The following is a 27,679-nucleotide window of genomic DNA, read 5'->3' as shown; positions in this document are numbered from 1 at the left end:
GCCTCCTAATATTATAATGTACAATCTTGCGGTGTTAGTTTTAAGTGTGTGATATGTTATTCTCACTGTGATTTAGTTTTAAGGCCGGAGGTACCCTTATAAGTTTTGTCATTTATTTAGTGTCAGTACCTCGCCACTATAGTATTAATGATGTATATAGTTGATTCTCATGTCCTTTATTATAGTATAAATTATATCCCTAGTCATAACTCAGTTGTTCTGCTATACCTATAGTATTTAATTATATTTTGGGGATAATTAAAATTATTTTTGATAATGGTGTTTTTATACATGATCACCTAAATGTTTATCACTTTTAGACTTTCACCAAGACTTGGTATGATTCTCTGTTATGATTTCACTGGCTGACACAGGGACGAGCTCAGAAAAGGGATTTTGACAAAGGAAAAATCTATTTCTGAGGGAGGCCCTGTGTCACCCGGTGACCCCCCAGGATCTAGGTTTCCCTCCCCGAGTAGGCATGCCAAGCTTGTGGGGGGGTGCTAGCCTGGAATGAGTTCAGATGGCGCTGGGGTCGTCGGTTGGCGGGCGGGCGAGTATGGGCGCTGGATCAGCTCCCCACATTCCGGGGTTTTGTCATTGGGATATCTTCAGAGTGCGGTCCTGTGGCAGTGACAACAATCACTCACCCTTACCTATACCGACGTCTATTTTATTATAGATGATCGATCTGGGGGTAGTAACCCCAGCATTCCTGATAGCTTTTTTCTCTGGTATATTTAGCAAAGTATTTACCTAGAAATATGAGCTGGATGGATATTTCACCGGGTGACACAGGGCCTCCCTCAGAAATAGAATTTTCCTTTGTCAAAATCCCTTTTTTAGGCAGTTCTTTTTCTTCATAGCTCATATGGATGTAGCTCTAGAGCTAGTTACCCCTGGACACAGTTGACTACCTCTGCACTCTCTGACAAACACTGCTTTGACACGGCTAGGAAACCCTCAAGTGTAATTACACTGCAACCCTGTGCTCCAGACCTGAGCAAAGGGAAATTCTCCAGCAGTGTATGTGAAGTAGGCCCAAGGATATTTACAACATATTGTTATGATAAGTACTTGACCTTTAATCTGGAAGATCCTGATTGTGACATTTTTAATGTATTCAGAGACATCATGAAGTGTTGTGGTCGAGAACCTAAGATGTCATCTCAAGGTCGGGGAAAACTGACTGAAGAATCTGCCTCATCAGAAGAAAGTGAAAAATTGAAAGCATTATCATATCTGGGAGGAGTTGAAGTTGACTGCTCCATACATACATTTTGGAATCACTCCAAGGGAATGATATTTTCACTCCAACTGATGATGTTTTCAGGAGAGAAACTCACAGAAGAATTAAAAGATTGAGATGTGATTAGAATTGAAAGAATGAAGATTAAAGGGCCTTATTTCCACTTTAAAATTTAATTATTAAATTTAATTCAGCCTGCTTACCTAATGTCATAAAAGCGGCGTGGTCACATTTTAAGTTTAAGCAGTATCCAAGACAGATTTTTATCCTATGCAAGTGGAATGATGTGTCTGAGATTCATGTGAGGTGTACAAATAAGCCATGTTAAGTTACTGGGTTTGTCATAAAGCAAATATAATTTATGAAAACATCGTGCTTACTTTAAAAATCTTTCTTATTTTTTTTAGATTGGTATCCAAGCTGCAGTTGGAGGAAAAATTCTAGCTCGTACAAACATTAAGCCACTGAGAAAGGATGTTACAGCGAAACTGGTAAGTTCCTCCTGTGTTGAATTTTAAGAATATACAATATAAGTACTTGAATGCACATACAATATAAGTAATTTTTCTGCATACATATTACTTGAATGCATACACAGTACTGCATTACCACTGATTAATAGTAATCAGTGGAAATTGGTTACTATTAGAAAGGGTTTTCCTTAAAAGAAGCTAGTCAATTTTCATAAAAGAAATCCGTACTTCTCCCAACTATTTTTTTTGTCAGAATTAAAATATTGTGGTACTTAAAATTCAAATGTAAGTTTTACTTATTCCAAGATATTAATATCAATGAAGTGCCAGGCCTTGAAGACCATGTGGTGCTATGTTATGCTGATATTATAGATACAGTATGGTCAGAATCATTAGATGAATATTTATTTGTCAAAGGAAGCAGATTACACGTTCTATGGAGAAGTGTTCTGTTTCAGTGAGAATATCATGAAGGCTAGGTGGACAGGGAAGAGAGGTTAGGCTGGTAAAGGCTTTGTTGTGTGCAACTGTGTACTGGGCAGGAAAGGACTATATGGGATATGGAAAGAGGGATACAATAAGTTGGACACAAGGTTGGAGGGGATCCGTTCGTCAGGTGGGAGTGTGTGCAGTTTGAATGGACAATTCGTAGTCGGGCAAGAGCTGTTTCCCATCATCTATTCTTGTGACATGGGTTTAACCATGGTAGTATGGTGTTATTATTATTATTAAAATAGTTTAACCAGACCACTGAGCTGATTAACAGCTCTCATAGGGCTGGCCTGAAGGATTAAAATAAAATGGAGAACAGGTCTAAGCCATACGCTAAACACTGGGACTAAATGATGAAAATAATGAAATTTTAAAAATATGCGAAAAGGCATATGTTTCCACACTAGAACACATGCACACAGTAAATACATTTACTCAAGTTTCATCTGTACAATTAAAAAAAATAAATAAAACTGAATAATGATAAAATTCTGAATAACTTAAGATTTTTTAAAATTCGGATTTTTTTATTAGTTGCCTCGTGGGATTTTGTATTTTCATAAATTAACTTTTATACTTTATCAATTAATTTACATTTCCTTATGAATATTAAAATTGAGTCAATTGAAAATGTTGCAGATTCTCATAAAACTTCACCAAACAATCCATTTCCCAAAGTTGACAACCGATGTTGGTTTTATTTTGGCCATTCACACAACACATGCTTAACCGTTATTATCACTTTGCAGTCTGAGCATTCGAGAGCTAGTTCATTTGGGCTGCTCATCAACATGTGTCAGACGAGTATGACTTATTCGGAATGTGTCAGAATTACTTGCGCATGCCTCTCTCTTTGGTATGATGAACTCCATTTTTTAACTCCAGGTTTTATTGACTTCAACTTATTATCAGGTTCTTCATTCCATTTATTTTGCCATTTGTTTACAATGCATACTTTTATATGTATTATATAATTGTTAACAGGGATATTTACACTCGATCTTGTCATATGGGCTGCTTCTTTAGCTGCTGTATCAGCCTCTTTATTTCCCTTAATCCCTACATGGGCAGAGATCCAACATTTTTACATAAGCTACTTACCAAGTAATTACATAGCTGTTAAGTTTCTATTAACCGGCAGCTAGAATTTTGAAATTTGTGGTAGCGCTACTTTTGTTTTGGCTAGGTGAGTGACCCTGCCAACTTTCGGGGTAAGAGAGGAACCAGCTTAGCAAACAAGCTCAGTATGTTTCTGCCGGCTGATGGCTGTGGTTACATTGATTGGCAGCAGCAGTTTTTTGGAATTTCTCTTCTCTCTTGATCCTTGATTCATTGGTGAGGTATCTCTTTATGGTAGCTTTTTTGGCACAGTTAGATAGTGTCAGGTTTTCACAGGGGACCAGTATTACCAATTTTGACGATTTTGAGATTTTTTTGACTCATGACTTGTCAACAATGTCCGATTCGGGCTGTCAAAGTTTTAAGTATTGCCGTAAAGGCTGCAATACACGACTGACTAAAGTCTGCTGTGAGCCTCATACTCTTTGCACATCTTGCAGGGGTCAAATATGTTCTCCTGATTTGACTTGTGAGGAAAGTGTTTCATGGGATCCTAAATTGTGGAAAACTTTGAGTAGTCATTTGACCAAGTTAGACAGGGACAAAAAGAGGAAAGCAGCAGCTAGGGCTAGTAGCAAGAAGACTTTAGCTAGTCAGGTGTCTGCTAAATATGTTTCTGATAATAATTCTAATTCCTTGTTTATTGTTCCACCCTATCCCCTTCTCAGTCTGTACCAATCACTCCGCACCCTGACTCCCTTACTCCCGGTCCGGACCCCATTACCAGCCTTGAATACAGAATTAACCTTAAGTTTGGATTATTAGTTAATACAATGGAGAAAATTGGTGCTTCTGTTAAAGTCCTGATGGACAAGGTGAACATGAAGGGTGATGGTGAATTGTTAGCGTAGGAGGTGGCTGTCTGTCCCGCCGATTCTCCTAGACCAAGGTCCCTGGAAACTCTCCTAAACCTGGGAGGAGCCATACTGGCAGCCCAAAGGATGTTGGTGGGGTCTGCCCACAGGCAGTCACCCCCTCAGTCGTACCTGTTGCCGAGTCCCAGGTTACAACAGAGTGCTGCTGGAGGGGCGTTTCTATGGAAGTGGATTATCTTTCTTCTAGTGTTTCCAGCAGTGCCTCCAGTCCTAGGCGCCAATGGCGTTTTCAAGGTGTATCTCGCCCTCCTGCAGTTCCTATTAGGAGGGTTAAAGAAACTTCTCCAGAACGTCTACTGTCCTGTAGCTTTTGGGACAGTCCAAAACGTCTCTCCCAGGATCATCCGGAGTTAGTGGGACAATTTCAGCCTACTAAGCGCACTACTGCTCGTAAGCACTTCTGCATCAAGGACCTCGTCTTCTTCCAAGTGCCCACCCTTAGTTTTGGAGGATTTGCCTAGGCATATAGTGACGTCGGAGCACTCACCAGCACCCATGCGCCCAGCTCCTGTTCCTGTAGCTCCTGAACAATCAGCTTTACCCGAATCTTCTTTGGCTTCTGAGAAGCAGTCTGGCGCCAATGCGGCCAGTGGTACCAGAACTTCCTTTGCCAGTTGAACGTCCTGCTGCTTGTTTTGTGGCTCTTTCTGAGCACCCTTCATCGTCTGTGAGATCATCGTCTCCTGAGTACCCCTGAGCCGAGCGTCCTTTGGCTCCTGAGGAGCCATTGGTTCCCATGCGCCCATTGGTTCCCGAGCACTCTTCGACTCCCAAGCGCTCATTGGCTCCTGAGCGCCCATTGGCGCCCATTCACCATTTGCTGCAAGATATTCTGTTGGTGCCCAAATCCATTTCCGCTTCCAAGTGCCCGATTTCGTCTATTCCTTTGGCAGCACCCGTGACTTCCTCTGTGCTGCTCCAGCAGTTGCAGTTTCGCTCCCAGTTACTGTACGTCTTTTTCTTCATCTTCTGCAGACCAGCAGGCTCCCTATGTTATGGAGCCTTCTTTTCAGTCGATCCAAAGTAAATTGGATAATATCCTGGGCTTAATTTAGAAAGTGTCATCAGCCCCCAAGCCTGTTGCGGAACTGTCGCCCATTTCTTCTTCTGAGGAGGAAGAAGTAGATCCTGTTACCCCCGTTTGGCGTATGCCTCTTTACTCAGATTTCTGCTGGTGACTTTTCCAGAATAAAATGGTGCTGTCCTCCTCAACTAAGAAAGTTCTCCATTAAGTGGAAAGCTGGCTCTCGAGCAAGAGGGAGCAAGGAAGACCTTCTTTTAGTTGTCCTCCGTCTAGATTGTCGCAGAGAAGATACCTTTCTTATGCGACCAGAGAGGCCCCATCCATGGGAGCTTCTGCCTCCTCCCAGGGAGACTTCTCTGGGTTGATTGACTCCTCCAGACGGTCGGCGTTCAATTCAGTTAAGATTTTGTTCTCATCCTCAGAATTGGACCACCTTATCAAACACTTGTTTAAGGTCTTGGAAGTTCTCAACTTTATAGACTGGGCAGTAGGAGCTCTTGCCCGCAAATTAAAGGATTGCCCTCATATTCCAGAAGACTTCTCTTCGGATTTTTTGGGGGTCATCTCATGCCAAGATAAAGGTATTAGAGACGGTTCGTTTGAATTATCCTCACTATTGGCGATGAGAATTCTTAAGAAAAGGGAGCTGTGGTGTTTACACCATGAAGGGAGTTACACCTTCCCAGAAGTCTGCACTCTCCTTCTCTCCTCTTGATAAGAAGCACCTATTCCCTCAGACGACTGTGCTGCAGATTGCTTTTGATCTACAGAAAAAGTCCGCTCAAGACCTTCTTGCACAATCAGCGAGGCAACCTACAGAGTCTCCGGCCTTCAACTCTAGGACAATTTCTCCAGTTCAACCTCAGCCCTTTCAGGATAGAGACAGAGAAAGAGGCTTCCCCAGATCTCTCAGAAATAGCCGTTTCACCCCTTGGCAATCAAGAAGTCCTCTAATAAACCACCTGCACGTGAGGATCTAGTCGTCCTCACACCTGTGGGGGCAAGACTCTTCCACTTTTGGGAGCATTGGGAAGTGAGAGGAGCGGAGAGTTGGATTGTACAAGTCCTGAGAGAGGGTTATTCGATCTCGTTTCTAAAGAAACCTCCCGTAACCAACAAGCCCGTCTTATTGATGGCCTACTCGGCAGGCTCTGAGAGGTTTTCAGCCCTCTCCCAAGAAGTGTGAGCACTCCTTGAAAAAGAAGCAGTTGAATTAGTCAAGGACACCTCCTCTCCAGGGTTCTACAATTGGCTGTTTGTAGTCCCCAAAGCCTCGGGGGCCTGGAGGCCAGTTCTGTATGTGAGTGCCCTGAACTTGTACTTGTAGAAAACAAGATTCAAAATGGAGAGGTCCCAGTCCATCCTTGCATCCATTCGCCTGGAAGATTGGATGATTTCAATAGACATGAAAGATGCCTACTTCCATGTCCCAATTCATCAGGACTTGAGGAGGTTTTTAAGGTTTGTGTTCCAGCACAAGGTGTACCAGTTCAGAGCCCTTTGCTTCGGCCTGTCAACGGCCCCACAGGTATTCACGCTTGTACTTGCCACAGTAGCGAAATGGTTACACTTGATGGGGGTCAACATTTTCGCTGTATTTAGACGATTGGCTCATTCGCTCCCAGTCAAAAAAAAAATGTGCGGAGGACCTTCACAAGACCTTTCTTCTCGCCCAGGATTTGGACCTCTTGATAAACTTCCCAAAGTCTCAACTGACTCCTCAAGAGGTAGCTTATTTGGGAATGAGGATAAACTCAGATTTTACGGGTTTTTCCCTCCCCCCAAAGAATAGACTCATGCCTTCAGAAGGTAGACAAATTTCTCGCCACTCAGTCCTGTTCTGCAAACAGCTGGATGAGCCTGTTGGGGACTCTCATCCATGGAACAGTTTGTGTCCCTGGGAAGGCTGCACATGAGAAACTTACAGTTCTTTCTGAAAATCAGCTGGAACAGAAAGAAATACCCGGATTCTTTCGTTTTTCCAATAACGAAGGAAATAAAAGAGGACCTTGTTTGGTGGAATTCAAGAGACAAACTCTCTCAAGGAAAGTTGCTCCTCCCTCTGAACCCCAACCTAGTGTTTTATTCTGACACATCAGACCTAGGTTGGGAAGCCCTCTTGGGAGACAAGGAGGTTTCAGGCCTTTGAACTTCAGAACAGAGGAAATGGCACATCAGTGTGAAAGAATTGACAGCAATTCACTGGGGATCGGAAGCATTTGCATCGGAGGTGTCCTGGAACAGTGACCGTCCACTCGGACAACACCATGGCACTGTCTTATATAAAAAACGAGGGAACTCATTTGTTTACCCTTTGCCAAGCAGTAAGAGCCCTGCTCATTTAGGCAGATCAGAATCAAACCCAGATCTTAACCAGGTTTACTCAGGGGAAATTCAATGTGTTAGCAGATGAACTCAGCCGTCGAAAGCAAGTTCTCCCCACAGAATGGACTCTGGACCCCCTTGTATGCCTAGAGTTGTGGAAACTGTGGGGAAGGCCGGTTCTAGGTCTGTTTGTGACCACAAGGAACCATCGTCTCCCTCTGTATTGTTCGCCAGTGCCAGATCTGCAAGCATGGGCGACGGACGCAATGCTTTTAGACTGGTCGAACATGAACCCCTATGCCTTTCCCCCATTCAAGATGGTGAGAGAAGTAATAAACACGTTCCAAAATCATTGGAATGTAAAGATGACTCTAGTAGCCCCATTCTGGCCAGCACAGGAATGGTTCCCGGACTCGCTGGAACTTCTCATGGATTTTCTGAGGCTGTTGACTCAAAAACTCAGACTGCTCAAACATCCACATTTCAGGCGGTTCCATCAAGGACTGTCCACTCTGGCTCTGACTGCGTTCAGACTGTCTACAGATTGGTATGGGCAAAAGGATTTTCAAAGGTAGTTGCAGAAACTATTGCTCGTTGTAGACAACATTCCTTGAGCAAAGTTTATCAAGGCAAGTGGACAGTCTTCCGTGACTGGTGCAGGAGACACGATATGTCATCTTCTAAGACATCTGTAGCGAAGATAGGTGATTTCCTTCTCTATTTAAAGTCTTCCAGGAATCTGTCTACCTCAACCATTAAAGGCTACAGGGCAGTGTTGAGCTCTGTATTTAGACATAGGGATTTAGATCTCTCCGCTTGCTGATCTCATTAAGTCATTTGACACAACCAAACAGAAAGAAGATAAGCTAGTAGCCTGGAATCTAGACGTGGTTCTTAAGTGGCTGTTACAACCACGTTTTGAACCCTTGCGATCTATCTCTTCGAGGGACCTAACTAGGAAGACTCTGTTCCTAGCAGCGTTAGCTACTGTCAAACAGGTAAGTGAGCTACATGCTTTTAATAAAGAGATTGGATTCTCTCAGGGTAACACAATTTGCTCATTTACCCTAGGATTCTTAACTAAGAATGAGACCCGTTCCAATCCCTAGTCCTCGCTCATTCATTATTAAAAGTTTAGTAGATATTCTAGGTCCAGAGGACATAGAAAGAACTCTTTACCCTTTAAGGGCATTGAAATACTATTTACTTAGAACAGAAAAGATCTGTGGGCCTTCGAGCAACCTTTGGTGCTCAGTAAAGAATCCTCCTCGCCCTCTTTCAAAAAATGCCTTGGCATTTTTTATGAAGGATCTTATTCTAGAGGTGCACTCTCAAATTGAGGAGGATGTGTTGGCTGTAGTGAAAGTTAAAGTGCATGAGGTGAGGTAGCCACGTCCCTAGCTTTTAGGCATAATTTGTCTATCACCTCTATTATGCAAACAACATTTTGGAAATGTAAGTCGGTGTTTGCAGCTCATTATTTGGTGAAATTGAAACTGTCTATGAAAATTGCAGTACCTTGGGTCCTATTTCAGTTGCTGGTATGGTGTTGGAAGTCTTCCTTCATCCTTCCTATTTTCTCTCCTTGATTCATGGTGTCAAGTTGTTGGGAAGCCTGGGGGTACTTTGTATTTGGAGTGCTCACCAGTTTTTTGTCTATTAATGGTTGGGTAATGGTATTTTTTAAAGTTTGGCTATAGGCGATGGTGTTTTTATTCTCTGGTTTTGTTTTTTGGTACTGTGCCCAGGGCAGGGGAAACTTTGTTAATTCTTTTTGTGCAGTCGGACACTCCTTTGCAACAAAGAATCCCGCTAATGTAGTAGACGACTCCTGGCTACACCGCCACGCCACTATATGTTGAGATGAGCGCCATCCAGAGGCAGTACTTTCCTGTAGCAGCTCTCTCAACCAGTAAGCATATTTGGTAATGCTAGCAATTCTTCTATTTCTTTTACATTACAGTTTTAATGTATTAGGATAGATAATCCATGCATCCCACCGCCTACAATGTGGGATTCAGCTATGTAATTACTTGGTAAGTAGCTTATATAAAAGTGACATTTTTATAATAAAATAAAGTTTTATACTTACCAAGTAATTACGTAATCAAAGCTCTTCCTCCTCCACTTGCATGGTTAGGAAGGCATAAACATATTGAGCTTGTTTGCTAAGCTGGTTCCTCTCTTACCCAGAAAGTGGGTGGGGGTCACTCGCCTAGCCAAAATAAAAGTAGTGCTACTGCGAATTTCAAAATTCTAGCTACCGGTCAGTAGAAACTAATAGCTATGTAATTACTTGGTAAGTATATATAAAACTTTATTTTATTATAAAAATGCCATATTTCTGTATTTTTCCCATTATTACATAACTTATGGAGTAATAACTTTATTTGTTGTACAGTGTTATTTTTTGGTTTGTAACTCAGAATGGCTTTGATGGCACTTCTAAATGGCTTTGATGGCACTTCTAGAGTTGCTAAATATTACAACATTATTGCATGAGGTTTCTTTCATTATCTTAATAGCTGATGCTATTGCGCATAACTCAGCTGTAAATACCGAGGCATTATCAGGCAGAAAGAATTGATAAATTTTTTCTTGGGATACCGAAGCATATCCCACTCCGTACTCTGATTTAGATCCATCTGTGTATATTGCATAACGTGGACCTTTTTGGCTTATATGCTCTATGGTGTTCTGGGGTACATGAGTAACTTTTTGATAAATATTTTAAGTGTGTGTAAATTCTTATTTTATTCATAGTCCAAGGAAGAGGTAATTTTACTGTTGAGGGCAATTGCACATTTATATTTAAAGGCAATTGCACATTTATATTTAACAAACTCAAACAGTCTTCTGGCTCTAAGAAGGAAAGGAGGTGAGTGATTGTTTATAAATACATCTCTTAATTCAAATAATTTTTTGGTTGGAGGATCACTTGCCTGAATTCTCAAGGCACTCTTCATTGTTACAAACTCTCCGTGGAGAGGCAGTGGTAGTTCACCACATTCAACTTGTAAAGATGAGGTTGGTGATGAACATATTCTAAGGCCTTCGTTATGAACGGGGTCTAACGTTTTCAGTGTTGCGTCTGATGCTGAGCCATATATTTTGCTTCCATAGTCAGTGATAGACAACACTGTTGCTTTATACAGTAAAGTAAGGTTATGTCTATCAGCTCCCCAAGTAGTATTTGATAGTTTTTTTTAATTAGATTTAATGCTCTTTTACATTTAGATTTCATGTATGTTATGTGGGCTTTCCAGTTCCATTGTATAATATAGCTATTGAAATTATTATGTTATAGCGGTTGAGTTTTACTTTCTTTTTTTGTATTATCAACATGGATTTTTTTATAATAATTTACTCACGACATTCATTTGTTTTTCTTTATAACATACTAAGTGCTCAATGCACATGCAACCTTTTTCATGGGTACTCAACTCTGTGGTTTCTTTTTTTCTATATTTCATAAAATTTCTTATGATGTTTATTAAACCATCTTTTATTAATTTTTGTTATTATTGCACAATCCACCAATTGTTATTTGTTAAACCATCTTTCGTTATGTTTTTGTTATTATTGCACAGTTCAATGAAACAGTTGTTGCATCCACATGTGTTTAATGTATATTTCTTGTTTCATTTGTTCTTGTACCAATTATTGGGGATGGAGTAAGCTCTTCTCCCTTGACATAATCTATTGTATGGTTGTATTCAACTTCTTCAACATTTTGGACATCTGCTTCCATGGGTTTTACTATTATTTTAGGAGATAAATGTATATTCTTAGCTTGTTTTTGTTCTTTCTTCATATCCTTTGTCTCTGGCTTAACTGAATTTTCTCTATTAATAGTTGGTTTCTTCATTTTGGCTGGTGTTCTCTCCAACGGTCTCTTTTTATCTTTAATTTTTGGTCCATCACAACTTTCCTCTGCTACTTTTGTAGTAGCATCTTCTTGTGCTATTTGCATTAATACTTCAAATGAATTTGATAAAATATTATCCATATCATTTGTACCTGTTTCTTTATTTATAACCAATTTGGTGAAGAATATGTATGTTTCTTAGACATATCTTGAATTCCTCTCTCTTTCAGTTCCAATTTAGCTTCCTTAATAGACATCCCAGTCCTTTCTTGTAAGATTTTCAGTTCTGTATTGTACATATAAAACATGCATTCTTTGGACCTTATAAGTGATGATCTTACCCACAGTTTACACACTTTGGTCTACTACATTTCCATTGTGTGGCAGGTTCGTCAGAACCACAATAAGCACATATATGTTCATTTCAACAGTTTTTCTTCGTGCGCCCATATTTACTACAATTTTGACATTGTAGTGGTTTTGGCCTAAAATTTTTATTTTTTGAGGTAGGTCTTGACCTTCAAATTTTATTTTTGCCTTTCTTAATATTTTATTGTTCTGTTTACTTGGCATTATATACATCTCACAATCTTGGACTTTGCAATATCTCATCTTAACCCTTAAACGCCGAAGCCCTATTTACAAAAACGTCTCCCCTATGCCGGCAGCGTTCAGGAGCTAGCGCCGAAGCGGAAAAAAGTTTTTTCAAAAAATCATAGCATGCTTAGTTTTTAAGATTAAGAGTTCACTTTTGCCTCCTTTTTTCTCATTGCCTGAGGTTTAGTATGCAACCATCAGAAATGAAAAAAAATATCATTATCATATATAAATATTGGAATATATGACAGCGAAAAAAAAAACTCATATAATTGTATACAAATCGCTCTGTAAGCAAAACGGTTACAGCTAATGAGTTAATTTTTTTAGTTGTATTGTACACTAAATTGCGATGATTTTGGTATATAACAGATTGTAAAACGATTAAAGCAACACAGAGAAAATATTATCACAAAATGATGCATGAATTCGTAACGAGCGGATGTAAAAAAAAAGTTTTTTTCAAAAATTCACCATAAATCGAAATAGTGTGCTAGAGACTTTCCAATTGTTTCAAAATGAAGGTAAAGGATTGATTGTTACTAGAATGTAAGAATTTTGGCTTACGATTGCGTTTTTTCGAGCATTTCGATCGAGTTAAAGTTGACCAAGGTTGATTTTTTTCTATTTATCGTTATTTGTATGAAAATATTTCAAAATGGTAAAAGCTAAAAGCATGATTTATTTTTTGTTGTATTCTACATGAAATTGTGCACATTTTGATGTATAACACTTTATGTAACGAATAGTATAAAATGGCGAAAAAATTACGACAATGTGACTCAAGAAATGCTAGGATTTTTTGTGGAGCGAAGGAAAAAGTTTTTTTCAAAAATTCACCATAAATCGAAATATTGTGCTGGAGACTTTCCGTTTGTTGCAGAATAAAGGTAAATGATTGATTGTTACTAGAATGTAAGAATTTTGGCTTACGATTGCGTTTTTCGAGCATTTCGGTCGAGTCAAAATTGACCGAATGTTAAAATTTTGTCAGTTATCGTGATTTAAATGAAAATATTTCAAAACTGTTAAAAGCTAAAAGAATGTTTTATTTTTTGTTGTATTCTACATGAAATTGCGCACATTTTGATGTATAACACTTTATGTAACGAATAATATAAAATGGTGAAAAAATTACGACAAGGTGACTCAAGAAATGCCAGGATTTTCAGCGAAGGAAAAAGTTTTTTTCAAAAATTTACGGATGCCCCTCAGGACACCCCGATGCTTCCTAGGGGTCGTAAAAGGCACGGGATGTGGTCCTTGGTCCCCTTCGGTCACACGTGGCCGCACAACACGGCGTTGAGAAGCTGGGTCATCTTGGGTGCTTGGTCCCTCTCCAGCATCCCAGTCTAAAACTCGTCTCACATGCTCACTACCGACAGGCAATATGCGCCTTTCACGGTCCTGACGACGTCGGGACATCTCTGCAAACGTCCTGTTGCCTCACAGGCCAAAGTTCTGCAAAACACGGATGCATAAAAAAATCACTCTCGGACGATGCGGCGCTGATGCTTTCTGGTACGGGAAGGAGGAAATTCGCGCATGCGCATCTGGGTGACGCTTATAAACAAAACAACAGCTTGATTCGTGAACTCCCAACTTCCCTCAAGGCGCATGATTTAAAACCTTTCGCAAACTAGGCCTATAATTATTTCTCCGCGAATATTTAAAAAAAGCATTTTTAGTCGACGTATGGTACGTCCACTTGACACCCAACAGACAATTTTAGTCGACGTATGGTACGTCCAGTAGGCGTTTAAGGGTTAAGAGAGTCCAATAGTATGTTCTTCTTGACCGGTTCGTTATTATTTTCAGGAAGTACAATAGTACCCTGAATGCTGTTCATAGTGTCATGATTTTTATAATTACATTTACATTATCAATACTTTTTATTGACAAATAGTCTTCAGATTGGGTTTTTGTTGTGGCTTTTATAAGCCATGTCCTTTCTTTTATTTGTCAGAATTACATTTCTGTTGTTGGATGTCTTTTTAATAAGTAGTTTTTCAACTTTAAGGCTGAAATTTGTTGTTGCTTCCATGGTTAGAAACCTTGACCAACTTCCTCTCCGAAAGAGGAAGTCGAAGTGAGTCAAGGTTGGGTCATGTTGATATGTAGTCTTTTGGGTGTTTTATATGGCATTAAAGTTTTAATACCACCCTGATTTTGATTACTGTATTTGGATTATTCATAGAATTGTCCATTTCCATGCCAGATTTACTCTGTACTGGAGCAGCTGTTGTCAACTGTGCCGGAACGATACCATCAAAGGGGCCCAGGGGTTCACGAATCCTGAAAATGAACGACTTGTCATAAAGATTAGAGGGGCAAAAAATGTAAACCTGAAAACCTTAAAAAGACATCATTGGCCTTTCATGGAGTTTATTCTTCCACCAACAGCACAAGTGAGAACCGACTCCCTACCCTACCCCACAGAAGATGGCACAACATGATTAGAGTGGCCCAAGTGTAAGCCAAACCCACTTGCTGGAACTGAGAGTATTACAAGAATACAATGATCCCCACCTTAATCATATTATGGGCAAACTGGATAGAATGCCGAGAGCCCTATCCCCAGAACCAGACCCCCCTGGAATCCGTGGTCCAGCCCTAAAGAACAGTTCTGCCTTTGAACTATCAATCTGATATCTCTCAGGTCCAAACATTATCGGGTAGTTGATGGTCCTACTACAGTTCCCACTATTTAGCTTTGGATATAAACCCAATCCCAGCTATGATATCTTTTCCTATTTATCAGGTCCAATAAATTTTACTAAAAGTGGAAAATTCCACAAAATTAGTCCAAAGAAATATATAATAATATATGAGACTCTTGGACTCAAACCCGTGAACAAATTCCAAGGGTTCAAGAACCCCTTCACCATTTCAAGGTGGTCCCACATCGTGGGGGGGGTGGTTAGTATGGTAAGTTTAACTGTGTAGAGCTTGTTATTTGAGATACTAGACCAAAAAGACTGCCAGCAGTATAGTAAAAAGTTACGCAAGAATGGGAAATAATCTGAATATGGGATGGTTTTGAAATGTGGGCATCTCAACAAAACTGCAGAGTGGGCCAAAGGGTCCACTTGCTCATTGCCTATGATGCCTGTATGGCTTGGGGTCCAGCAGATGCAGACTAGTTTTTTCTGGATCAAAATATGAAAGAGCCAATCTTGAATTTCATGGACTACAGGATGGATGCAGTCAATAGATTGGATGAGGGATAAAGAATTAGCAGAGTCTGAGAAAATAACAGGATGATGAGGGGTAGATTAGAAGTTGTTTTAGTGCAAACAAAATGGCATATAGTTCTGCTGTAAGTATGCTTGCCACACGGGGTAATAGCAGTTGGAAATGTTTGGTGGGGAAGAGGACAGCAGCCCAGTTCCTTTAGGGGACTTGAGCCATCTGTGTAAATCAGGGTGCAAGAGTCATGTGTCAAAATGTACTTTAGGAAACGAGAACATAGAATAGGAGAGCAAGTATTAAGTTTTGATAAACTGTGCAGTATAGATGGACAGACTGAGGGAGTGGGGATTAACCAAGGTGGAAAAGTGTGGATGTAGAAAAGGAGGATTTCCAATTGTGTTGATGAAGAGTGAGAGAGAAGAGTTTTATATAAGTAACTTACCAAGTAATTACATAGCTAAGAGTTTCTACTTACATGGCAGTTTGAATTAAAAAATTCGCGGGTAACGCTTCAAAGTTTAGTGCAGGTGACTGTCCCGCCCACTAACAGGAATACCAGGAACGACTTACCAGACAACCTCATTCTGTTTCTGCCAGCGCTCGAGTGAACACCAAGTGTTGATGGCGCTTTGTTCTTAAATTTGCGGTTGTAGACCTGATTTCAGTGATGTAGTATCGCTGCTTTTGGGTAGCTTTCAAGGTTACAGCTTTCAGGATCAGTATTTTATTGTTTTGTTATCAAGATCTGATTCAAGTTTATCATATTTCGCTACAGTAACAAATTTGCATTCAAATTGAGTAAGTACCAGTAGTGTAATTTACCCATTAAACATAAACATTGCTTTCATTATTACCTTTACTGATTAGTGTAATAAATGTAAATATTGCGTTCTCTACCAAACCAAAAGTTTCAGTAATGAAATACATATCTACAAGTCTCAAATAATGTTTGATAGGATTTGAGATATGTCTGTATAATGGTACTCTGGGTACTTCAACCTATTGTCGGTAAAGGTTAACTTTCCTTTTCGAAGTAGCGTAATAAATGTTAATATTGTGTTCGCTATCGGACCGACATTTTCAGTAATGATCTGCAAGTCCCAAATAATGTGTGATAAGATTTGAGATATGTCTGTATGATGGTACGTACTCTATACTTCTACTGTGGTTGGTAAAGGTTAATTTTCCTTTTCCGAATAGCATTATAAACATAAATATTGTGTTTGCCTCCGGACCGATATTTTCAGTAATGATTTGCATATCTATAAGTCTCAAATAATATTTGATAGGAATTGATATATGCCTGTTTAATGGTACTCTGTGTACTTCAAACTTTTGTCGGTAAAGGATTAATTGAACAACATCTTACACTTTTCTTTGCAGAGAACTGGAAATGTAGGGGCATACGTAGTAAGGAGAGAATTTGTGCTTTTAATTTTAGTTGCTTCTTTTGAGGAGAATATCTGTGCTCGACAGACGGGAACCATGCACCGAGTGACCAAAGTGTTCATCAGCTCTTGAGCTCTTAGCTCCCAAGCTACTAGCTCTCCTGGCGCCGACTTACGTCTGTCTGGCGCCAACTCTGTACCTGCATCAGTTTTCTCTCATTCTACCGGCCCTTGTTATTTTTCTCTACTGCTCCCATGCCTGGCTCCCTTGCTTCCTTCCCATGCCTTTGCCAGTCTTGTGTATGGGTTAACAGAAATTAACCCTGTGAAAGTGCTGTGCAGTGGAGGAGGTGATTAGCCGGCCCGCTGGTTCTCCTAGACCTAAATGACTGTTACACTCACCGAAACCTGGGAGAAGTCATACTGAAAGTCTAGTGGAGGCTGCTGGGAAGTCCCCCGAGTAGTTGCCCCCTCAGTCGAGCCTGTTGCTGGTCCCAGATGTCAACAGACAGCCACTGGAAAGGCATCTTGCTGGATGTGTAGTGAAGAGGGTGGCTATCCGACTCCTTTGGATCTCCTAAACCCTATCCCTGTCAGACTCCCCTAAACTGGGTGGAGGCATACTGTCCATCCTTGGGAGTCCGAAGGGGTTTTGCCCCAGGTAGCTGCCTGTTGTCCGTAGGTATCGACGGACAGCCTTTGGAAAGGTGTCCATAGGTACGAGTATGTGCATTCCTAGTGATACTCCAATGGTGAATATCAGCCATTGAAGGGGCACTGTTAGATTATTTTACTCTTCTCCTCTCTCCTGTAAATGTCTCAGGGAGCAGGAGTGTAGTCCACAGTTATCCTATAACTTCTGGGACAGTCTTGAGCATTTTGTCCTCTGAACTTCGAGTTGTGGAACGCTGGTATTTGGCGTCAAATGGACCAGCAGTGTCCGAGCATTCATCTTTGTCCAAGTTCAGTAGCACCCATTAGTGCCCTAGTGCCTTTAGCACATATAGAGCTCACAGCACCAGCTCTCATGCATCTGGCGCCAGTCTGGCTTTTGCTCAGCGCCTGTCTCTTCTAAGAACATACTGTTGTTCTTATGTGAGCACAGTTTCCAATTGACCACCTAGCTCCTGTCTTTAAGTGACCAACATTAGTCTCTGATCACCGGGTGTCTTTTCCACCTTTGCTAGAAGTTCCAGATGAGCCGAGTTGCTCCCTTTGTGACGTCAGTCAGTCTCTCAGAGCACTGTCCTTTGTGGACAGGGAATTTTGTATACAAATTTATGAGCTTGTTGAAGAAAGCTATCACCTCTACTGGGAGTTAGGAGTCTGGTTTTGAGGGCACAAGACAAGGTTTTTTGTCTTTTCCTCCCTCTATGCTTAGATGGACTTAGTCCTCCTGGCTGAAGTTCTTGTCAGGTTTTTGAAATAAAGACCTTTCTTGACTGACATCAGGAGAGGGCTAACAAGATAGGAGACTCTCAAGTGTTACCAAAAGACATCGTTTCGGCTGTCCTCTTAGTCCTGTCCTATGCAGATAAGGATGGTTGAGTTAGTTTTTGAGTTTTCCACGCCTTCGTTGGGATTGCAAGAAAGGAGCTTTGGGACTGTCTTTTCTACTGGGAGAGACACACAGTCACTTTCATCACTCTTACCTTCACTTTTAGCTGTCTACCAAGAGAATCACAGCTGCTTTCAGACGGTCTGACAATTTCTACCCCACTTTTCTTTATATTAGGAGTATTAGTAGATGAGTCGTCTGGGGACTTAGTTATCCACAGAGACGTGAATCAATTAATTGTATTTGAGAGTTTTAGCCAGTTCCGAAGTATCTGGTGCAGACTTTAAGCACCATGACGTCTTTTTGGTTTCTCACAGCCTCTGGAATTTAGGCTTTGGCCTCTACAGCATAAGCCTTCTCTCAAGCTTCGCTCTGCTTACCTTTGTTGTTTTTTTCTGGCCATGAACATCAGCCTTTCCCACAAGACCAACAGGGACAGGGAATCATAGCTGGACTCCGCTGTTTTTCCCAAGACCTGGTTTTCAGTCAGACCTGCAGTGGTGTCACTCCGAACTTAAACTTGTGGAAGGAAAGTCCCTCATCATGAGACTAGTAGGCTGCTTCTCTGTCCTTGGTCTAGACGGGGGAGCCCACTTGGGGAACCAGGAAATTTCCAGGAAGGGCTTTCAGCTCTCTGACACGTATGTGTCAGAGAGCTGGAAGCCATTTGCTTAGGGCTTCAGTTCTTCTCGACCCTTACTCACTCTTAGACTGCAGTATCCATTTAGAAAAGACTACAGTCCTTACGTTTTTACGTTAGCAAGGAGACTGTCTTTAGCATTTACTCACCACCAATTAGCAATAGAGTTTTACTGTGGAAGATAGAGTTTTTTCTAGTCCAACTGGAATTTCTGGAGGACAAGCTGAGCCATCAGAAATTCACTCTTACTCTCGAGTGGACCTTCAATCCCCTGATCTGTAGGGGTATGTGGTATCTTCGGGGCAGGCCGTCCTTGGTTGTCTGCCACTGTAAGGAACCTTCTTACATGGGCCACAGACACCATTCTGCAATATCATTCCAACTTGGACCTCTACGCTCTTCCACCTTTCAACATGGTCAAGGAAGGTCTGAACATTTTCAGACTTGTCGGAAAGTTATGACTTTCCTCGTAGCGCTGTTCTGAACCATGATTTTTGATTCCCGAACTTGCTACTGTTGTTGGTGGACTCTTCAAGAATCCTTCCACTATTCGTTTCTTCTTAAACAACCTCACTTTTAGAGATACCACCAAGATGGTCCACTCTTGCTTGTATAGTCTTCGGGCTGTCCTTGTTCTTGTCAGGAAGGAGAGGTTTTCCAGACTTGCTACAAGAGGCATTTGAATGATGCACACGTCATCTTCTAGCTCAGTCTACCAATCTAGTAGATGATTTTTCAGATCTGGGAGTCTCAGACTATGAGTCTCTTCTTCTGAGACACCTATGACTTAGTGGCAGTATTGCCTCTTTTATTGGAGGAGAACTAGAATCTCTCCTATTTGTCTTTTTAGAGGTATCAAGCAACGTCTGACTCAGTGACATGGTTTGTTCGTTTCCCCTGGGACTTTTTGACCAAGAACGAAGACTCTTTCAAGTCCCGGATCCGTTCAAGCTCTCTCAAGAACTTAATGGAAGAGAAGATGTTCTTAACAGCCAGAAACAGTGCTCCGGGCTCTTGGGGGCACCCACCAGCTCCCGAGCTCTTACCTCACCTGACTTCCAGCTCGCCTGGTGCCAGCTACAGCCTGGAGCCAGCGCCCACCAGCTCCTGAGTGATTAGCTCCAGGCAGCCAGCTAATATGACACCAACTACAGCCTGGCGTCAGCTTCCAGTCATCTGGTGCCAACTCTCTCTCTCTGCATCCTTGGCTCTGGGGAAGAGTGGAGAGCTCTGTATTCAATTGGAGTTTTCAGGTATTACCTGAGCAGGATCAGTAGTACAGAGGGCCATGCATATCTTTAGTGTTCTGGCAAGGACCCTTTTCATCCTCTGTCTAAGAATATATTGTCCTTTTTGTCGTGAATGGGCTTGGTTTCTGAGACCACTCTTAGATTCAGGAGAGCATTTGGCCTTCGGGCAATATATGCCCCTTATGTCCATTCTACAATCAACCTCCTAGAAATGTAGTTGATCTTTGCTCCTCATTACAGGCAGTCCCTGGTTTACGACGGGGGTTCCGTTTTTATGCCGCGTTGTAAACCGAAAATCGCCGTAAACCGAAAAATCGTCAAAAATCCTAAGAAAACCTTACTTTTAATGCTTTGGGTGTGTTGAAAACGATGTAAACTGCATTTTTATTGAGTGTTTCATCAAAAAAGCATCCAAATTTTGATTATTCTGCCATTTTGGAGCCATATTTTTTTTTGTCGGATCGGCGTACGATGCGTTATAACCCCGGAAAATGCATCGTGAACCAGGAAATAATTTCTGGTGAATATATTTGAAAAGTGTCGTAACCTCGAAACGTCGTAAGCTTGACCCGTCGTAAACTGGGGACCACCTGTATTTCAGGAAAGTTAAAACTGTTTAAATTTTTGCAGTACCTTGCGATTATTGGTAACTGGCATGGTATCGTGGAAGGAAGCATAGGATTTTCTCCTACTATCTCTTTACCCTGTAGTAAGGTAATGAGTTTTGTGGGAGCCGGGAGTGCACAATGTACCTGGAGCACCCACCACTATCAGTGGATGGGTCGTGGTTTTTATTTCAATGTAGGTGACAGTGTTATCTGGTTGTTTTTGTTGTGGTACTGCACCCAGGGCAAGGGCACTTTTTGAAGTTTTGCTAGCCATCGGGTCACTCCTTCACCGCAAAACTTTCAGTGATATTGGACTTCTTCGTCAGTGATATTGGACTTCTTCACTGCAAAGCTTCCACTTAAGTAGCAGGTGCTACTGGCTATACTGTCACGTTGCTACAGATTAAGTTGAGCACCAACCAGAGGCAGTTTTCTACTGCAGGCTCTTTTAACTAATAAGGAACGACAAGCATTGTATTCAGTGCTAGCAACTTTTTCTATTTCAAATTCATTACATGTCTTAATGTTTTGGAGTAGAATATGTCCATGTATTCCAACTCCTGTCAATGAGGGAATCAGTTATGTAATTACTTGATAAGTTACTTATATAAAAATGACATTTTTATGATAAAATGAAGTTTTATGTATACTTACCAAGTAATTACATGATCGGAGCCCTCCCTCATCCCCTCCGATAGATATGTGGCGTAAACAGAATGAGGTTGTCTGCTAAGTCATTCCCGTTTAGTGGGCTGGACAGTCACCTGCACTAAACTTTGAAATGTTACTGGCAAATTTTTTTAATTCAAGCTGTTGTACAAGTAGAAACTCTTAGCTATGTAATTACTTGGTAAGTATATACAGTATAAAACTTTATTTTATCATAAAAATGTAATTTTCATATAGATAGAGAAAGGGCAGGGTTGGTTGAGAGTGTTAGTAAATTTGGCAAGGGGGTGTTAAGGTATAGTTAGCTTCAGGGAAGAGAATTGATGGAATCTGGTATAGTATCTAAGAGAGAGGAGGGCACGTTGGCAGATGAGCAATTTTAGTCCTGATTCACTGTAGAGGCTTTCTACTGGTGATGAACAGATGGCCCCAAAGGCCAATCTTAGTCCTAAGTGGTGCACAGGGTCTAGAGGGCTGAGAAGAGACTGGGAGGCTGAAGAGTACACGTGGTATCCATAATCCAGGACAGATAGAATGAGGACTACATGTAGATGCAGAAGTGTTTTACGGTCAGCGCCCCAGGTAGTGTGGGATTAAGTTTGAAGGAGGCAAAGATGCGGAGTGCAGTTTTTTTAATTGATAGTATGTGTTCCTTCCAGGTAAGGCAGGAATAAGAAACCAAGGAATTTACCACTAGGACGGTACTGTACGGATGAATTGCAAAGCAAAAGTGGCGATGGAGTTACTGTTTTGGAGCGAGAGGTTTTATTGGTGGAAAAGAGGAATCCATGTCTAGTAGCCCATAAAGAGGCAGCTAGAACGGCAGACTGTGTAAGTGAGTGGAGCTTAGGGATTGAGGAATCAGCAGCAAAACTGCAAGATCATCGACATGAAGGGAAGACCTAACTCCCACTGGCATGGATTCTATAATACAGTACCATTAATTGTTGTTATAAGAAATAGGGTAGTGCTAAGAATGCAGCCTTGGGGGAACTCCTGCATATTGAGTGAAGGGTAAAGAAATGGAAGAGTTTATGCATACATGGAAGGTTTGGTTGTTATGAAAAGATGGAATGAAAATGCGCCTATTACCTTTTATATCAAATTGAAGTAGTTGGTGTAAGATGTGGTATTTCCAGGTGGTATCTTATGCAAGTCAAAGAAAACTGCGAGAACTGATTGTTTAGAAGCAAAGGCTGTTTGGATGTAAGATTCTATGTGTGCAAGAGGGTTGCTGTGCTCTTGCCTCGTCTGTAGCCAAATTGAGAGGAAGGAAAAAGTTGTTTTGATTCTAAATGCCACATTAGGCAAAAATTTCTCATTCTAGTAATTTACATAAGCAGCTGGTTAGAAAAATAAGTCGATAGTCTTGGGGTGCATTTCCTGATTTATTTGGTTTTAAAAAGGGGAGGATGAGATTTTCGTGCCATTGCTGGGGAAATTTGCCTTTTGTCCCTATTCTGTTTAATAATGATAGGAGAAAGGTTATGGAATTTGACAAAAAGTGTCAAGGCGTTCACATATGTTCTGACAAGATTTGAGTGCCAAGATGAGTTCTGCAATGGAAAATGGAATATTGTATGATTCCATGAAAGATAATGTAAAGTTCATTGGGTTCTTTTCTGTTTTGAGCTCTTATGTTTGTGAATTGCGAGGGGAGATGTTCTCCTGTACTAATGTGACTAAAATATTGGCCTAGTGTGTTGTCAATTTCTGTTGTGTCAGCAATAAAATTGGTATTTATGTTTAGCACTGGGGCTTTGTGAGGTGGGTGTTTTCCTGATATTTTATGTGTATGTCTCCAGACAGCTGAAGTAGGGGAGGAAGAAGTTGATGAGGAGACATAGTATTTCCAACTTGTGATTTGTCAAGCATGTATTGTGCATTTCAATGAGGCTGTGGCTCTTTAGAAAATTATAAAGGCAATGAGGTGTCCAGGAGAGTTTCTTTTTTGTTTGAGGCTACACCAAGCAGCATGTTTTAAGCGTAGAGCTCTGGTGCAGTCTTTGTTCCACCAGGGTACACACTTTGATGTGAAAGGCCGGGTGATCCATGGGATGGTGAAGTCTGTAAGCATGTCAAGGGTTGATGAAAAGGATGTAGGAGGTAGAGACTTGTCTGAAATCATGGAAAAAGAGTGCCAGCATGAAGGATTAGGGAGTAGAACATAGGAAGTAGGTAAAAGAAGGTAGGGAAGTGGTCACTAAGTTATGAAGTGGTCTAATACCAACCAATGAAAGTCTAGCAGGCAAGAAAAGGAATGTGTTCTTGCATCACAATGTGTCAGGTGTTCTGAGTTTAAAATAGAAAGGTTATTAGATATTAAAAACTGTTCAAGGGTGTGTCCACAGGAATTGATAACTGAGTCGCCCCGTAATGTGTGGCAGCAATAGAAGTCATCTATCACAAGTAAGGGTGATGGTAATTGGGAAAGGATGTCTTGAAAGGCAGTGAAGTCATTAGGGTAGAAGGGAGAGATGTAGACTGATACTATGGTAATCCATCATTGTAGGAAGACTCATGTAATAGTACAAGGAAAGGTTGTTGTAATGCTTATGGGTGAGTGTGGTATTTTGTGATGAATCAAAATAGAAGAATCAGAAGTAAAGTGAGGAGAATGATGGAAATGGCAATTGGGAACAGGTTTCGGTGGTTGGGTAAGGAAAGTTTCTTGGAGGCATATTACTTTAAGTCCATATTGTGAGAGGAGATATCTAAGATCATGTCTGAAGAATCTGAATCCTCAAATGTTCCACTGGAGTACAGACATTGAAGTGAATGAGATATACGATGTGATATTATAGTTGGTATGGTTGAGGTAGAGTTGTTAGATGGGGATGGGCTGTCTTCAGTATGAGGTAGGGATGGATGAGTGTCATGAATAACAGGTGAGTCATCTGTAGAAGGGAAGTCTAAAGGTGAGGAGGGATAGGAAGAGAGAGACTCAGGGGTACAACCTGGTGGTGAAGCAAGGTCAAGGATACTTTTTCTCTGTACAGAGGTCTGGGAAGGTTTGGTAGGAGGGGAGACAGGTAGGGGGAAAGATGAGGCAGGTGGAGATTCTGTGGAAGTTGCCAGGGGAGTTTGGGGAAGGATAGCAGGAGGGTTGTGGACCTCAGCAGTGGTATGATGGACAGTAGCGTATTTTGTGTAAGAGGAGGTGGAAGACGAGGTTGGGTTGGGGATCATGATAAAAGGTTGATTTATATAATCCTCAATGTCCTTTATGGTTTCCAGAGGAGATTAGGCTGTAAGGGTTTTCTTGGGTGGAGGGCAAAGAGGAGGTGACTGGGAAAACTTATAAGGGGAGAATTTGTTATTGATATTTGGAGGTCTTCCAAATTGGTGTGTATTTCTTCATGTGGGGGTTGTGTTAAGGAGAGGAAGCTTTGAGAGTAAGGGATGGGAAAATAGGGATGTAGGTGTTACCGAATTTGACACCTCAAAACAGTTTGACAAAGATACGTTTGAGATAAGAAGAGGGAAAGAGATGGTGGATGATGGTTCTTCAGAGGTATGCAGCAGTTTGGGCAAAGAAAGGGATGAGGGTAAGGAAGTATTAGAGGTGATGGTGGGTTGGGGAATTAAAGAGGAGGAGGGGGAGGGGTTGGTTGTGGCATGATATTGGCAGTGGTTTTGCTTGTTTGCCTTGTTGTTGTCATGATCTGGGCCAGGGTGACAGTGGTAGAGCCAAGGCAGCGAGCCCCGTCTAGCTTTTTTTTCAGGGTCAATCCATGCTTGAAGCAGAGGGCAGCCACCTCTGATTCAAACTTGTAGACAGGACAACCACAGTAAAAAACATTATGTTTGTCAGCGCAAATGCACTCTTGTGAGTGGCAATTTGCTCGATCATGGTCAGGTGAGCTGCAAATAGGGCAGCGTGCTTGTGATCTACAAAATTTGGCTGGGTGGCCGAAGTGCCATGCACATGGGGGAGCTGCTATTATTGTGAGTAAATCTTTGGAGTATTCTCAAATACTCCTTACTACAAATTTACCAGCACTTGCACTAAAATAATTTTAGACAGCAGATTACTGTCTGTTCCATTTACCTTCCTCCTAGACCTTTTTTGATGGCTGAAATTCACTCATTGCTAAATCAGTTACCATCACCATTCATGCATCTAGGAAATTTCAATACACACAATCCATTGTGGGAAGTGATTCTATAGATAATGAGGGAAAAGTGATACTATTGTGTTGCTTAATGATGGTATGATGACTTAACACATTTTAATTCCTATTCAGCTATTGATTTGAGTACAGTATATGTTCCTCAGACATAGCTTTAGATTTTAACTGGTCTATTGATGAATATCTGCATGGTAGTGATCACTTTCCTATCCATTTGAAGTTCATCTGGGATGTTCCTACAGAAGCACCACCAAAATGGAAGGTAATGGAAGCAGACTGGGTGAAATACATAAAATTAGAAAAAACTTATGAATCTTTTAAATGCCACTTAGAAACATATGACTGTTTTTCAAAAACATTTTAACAAGTGCAGAGGCTGCTATACCAAGAACAAGTGGAAAACTACAAAGACCTGTTGTCCCTTGGTGGGATAAGAAATGTGCTTTTCTCAGAAAAATTACAAGAAGGTGCCATAAAAAGTACAAGTCGTGCAGCACATCTACTGCTAAGATAATAAGACAAATTTAAATTAATTTGTATTTTTCAAAGATAACAAACCTGTGGTCTTAACATTAGGATCGGTAAAAAAAAAAATTGTTTATGCAAGGAATTGGTGGCATCTGGCATCCGTCACAGAGGTGAGATGGGAAGTAGGGAGCAACCTTATTTCAACTCTGTAATGTCTTAGTTTTCTTCTTACTGCCATTGAGAGAGGTCATTTCTTTCTCTCCTTCCTCTCCATAGCCGGTTGTTTTTGCCCTTGCTCGAGTTTCTTTGTTGCATTTGTCAGTGTTTGTTTGATGTGCTTGTGTTTTGATTTTTATTATATGAAGATGCTACAAAAAATACAAGTTGTGTTGCACATCTACTGCTAAGATAATATATCAACGAGCTATGGCCAAACAGTGTCGATATTTTCATAGTGCAAAAAGAAATACATTGATATACTACTGTACTGTACATAAATGGGATTAATTCAAAAACTCCTTCCAGAGTAGTTTGGAAGAAAGTAAGGAAGCTTGTAGAGAAATTATCTCCTCTTAAAACACCCACTTTAAAGGTTGGAGATTCACTAATAGCAAGTCCCAAAGATATAGCTGAATACCTAGGTCGGCACTTTTCCAATACAGTATTTCTGAGTTCGTCCCTGTGTCACCCTGTGAAATTCCTTTCTTGCACGAATTTCTAGGTATAAATATTGCTAAATATACCAGAGAAAAAAGCTATCAGGAATGCTGGGGTTACTACCCCCAGATCGAGCGCCTTCTTATACCAAGAAGGCGTCGGTATGGATAAGGGTGAGTGAAGAATCACAACCACAGAACCACACTCGAAAGACATCCCAATGGCAAAATCTCTCGGAAGAGCGGAGAGCCGTACCAGCTCCCACACTCACCCGCCCGCCAAGCGGCAACCCCAGCGCCATCTGAACTCATTCCATTTCTAGCACGTGATCTTTGTTGTTGCTGTGTTTTTTGTTCTTGTGCTTTTGGCCTTTTTTCGCCTTTTCAAGCATGTCGTCCAGCAGCTTTACTGTATCCAAGTTAAGTACCATCTTATTGTGGGGTTTTTATGATAAGTTTGGTTGTTTCAGCCCGTATTTATTAATTATACGTGGTTCTGTTATGACGCTACGGCGTCCCCTAGTCAGCCATGTCGACCACGAGGTACGCCCATCCAGCTTGTTCTGTTTGGGCTTCTCTTGTCGATTACATTGCTTATCGTTATTTCCCCTAGGATTCATCCTGGTGGCGTTTCCTGGGCTGGGTTTTTTCGGTGTTTCCCTATTGATAATTTTGTTGAACCGCATCATTAAGGTTCCTGCATTTGGGTTCCCGTCATCTTCCCGCTTTAGTAACTCCCCAGGATGTTTCCCCTTGGACAGTTATAGCTTTATATTTATTATAATTATTATTTTGCTTGTGCTTGACGTCATGTTTTCACTGCTTAAAATTTTTAATTGTTACCGTGGGGGCGTCAGGTACAGTTTTCCTGTTTACTTCCTGTCGCTTCTCTCAGTTAGGCTACGCGCCTAGCACAAGCACAAGATTATTTTATTGTTTAATGTATATATGATGGTGATTTATTATTATTCTGGTTAACTTCCCTTGTGTGGGGTTTTCCCTATATCCTGCCTAGTGTATGTTAGGCTTTTATTTTGCGCTTATTGGCCTCCTGCTCTCCCTTTCACCCTGGGTTAGGTTAGGCGAGCGGAGGGG

The 27,679-nt window shown here is 41.1% G+C and overlaps 1 protein-coding gene across 1 annotated transcript in view; it reads left to right on the top strand.

Moving 5' to 3' along the window:
* Window positions 1-27,679, top strand: part of waw (Translation factor waclaw) — a 570,569-nt gene that overhangs the window by 519,057 nt on the left and 23,833 nt on the right. The window contains exon 13 of the mRNA XM_067085359.1: window positions 1,657-1,740. Within this exon, the coding sequence (XP_066941460.1) occupies window positions 1,657-1,740 (84 nt within the window). The remainder of the gene's footprint in view (window positions 1-1,656; window positions 1,741-27,679) is intronic.

This window comes from Macrobrachium rosenbergii, chromosome 42 (genome assembly GCF_040412425.1).
Source record: "Macrobrachium rosenbergii isolate ZJJX-2024 chromosome 42, ASM4041242v1, whole genome shotgun sequence".
Lineage (NCBI taxonomy): Eukaryota > Metazoa > Arthropoda > Malacostraca > Decapoda > Palaemonidae > Macrobrachium > Macrobrachium rosenbergii.
The sequence above is the reverse complement of the archived record's forward strand: the minus strand, read 5'-3'. Positions and strand labels throughout refer to the sequence as shown.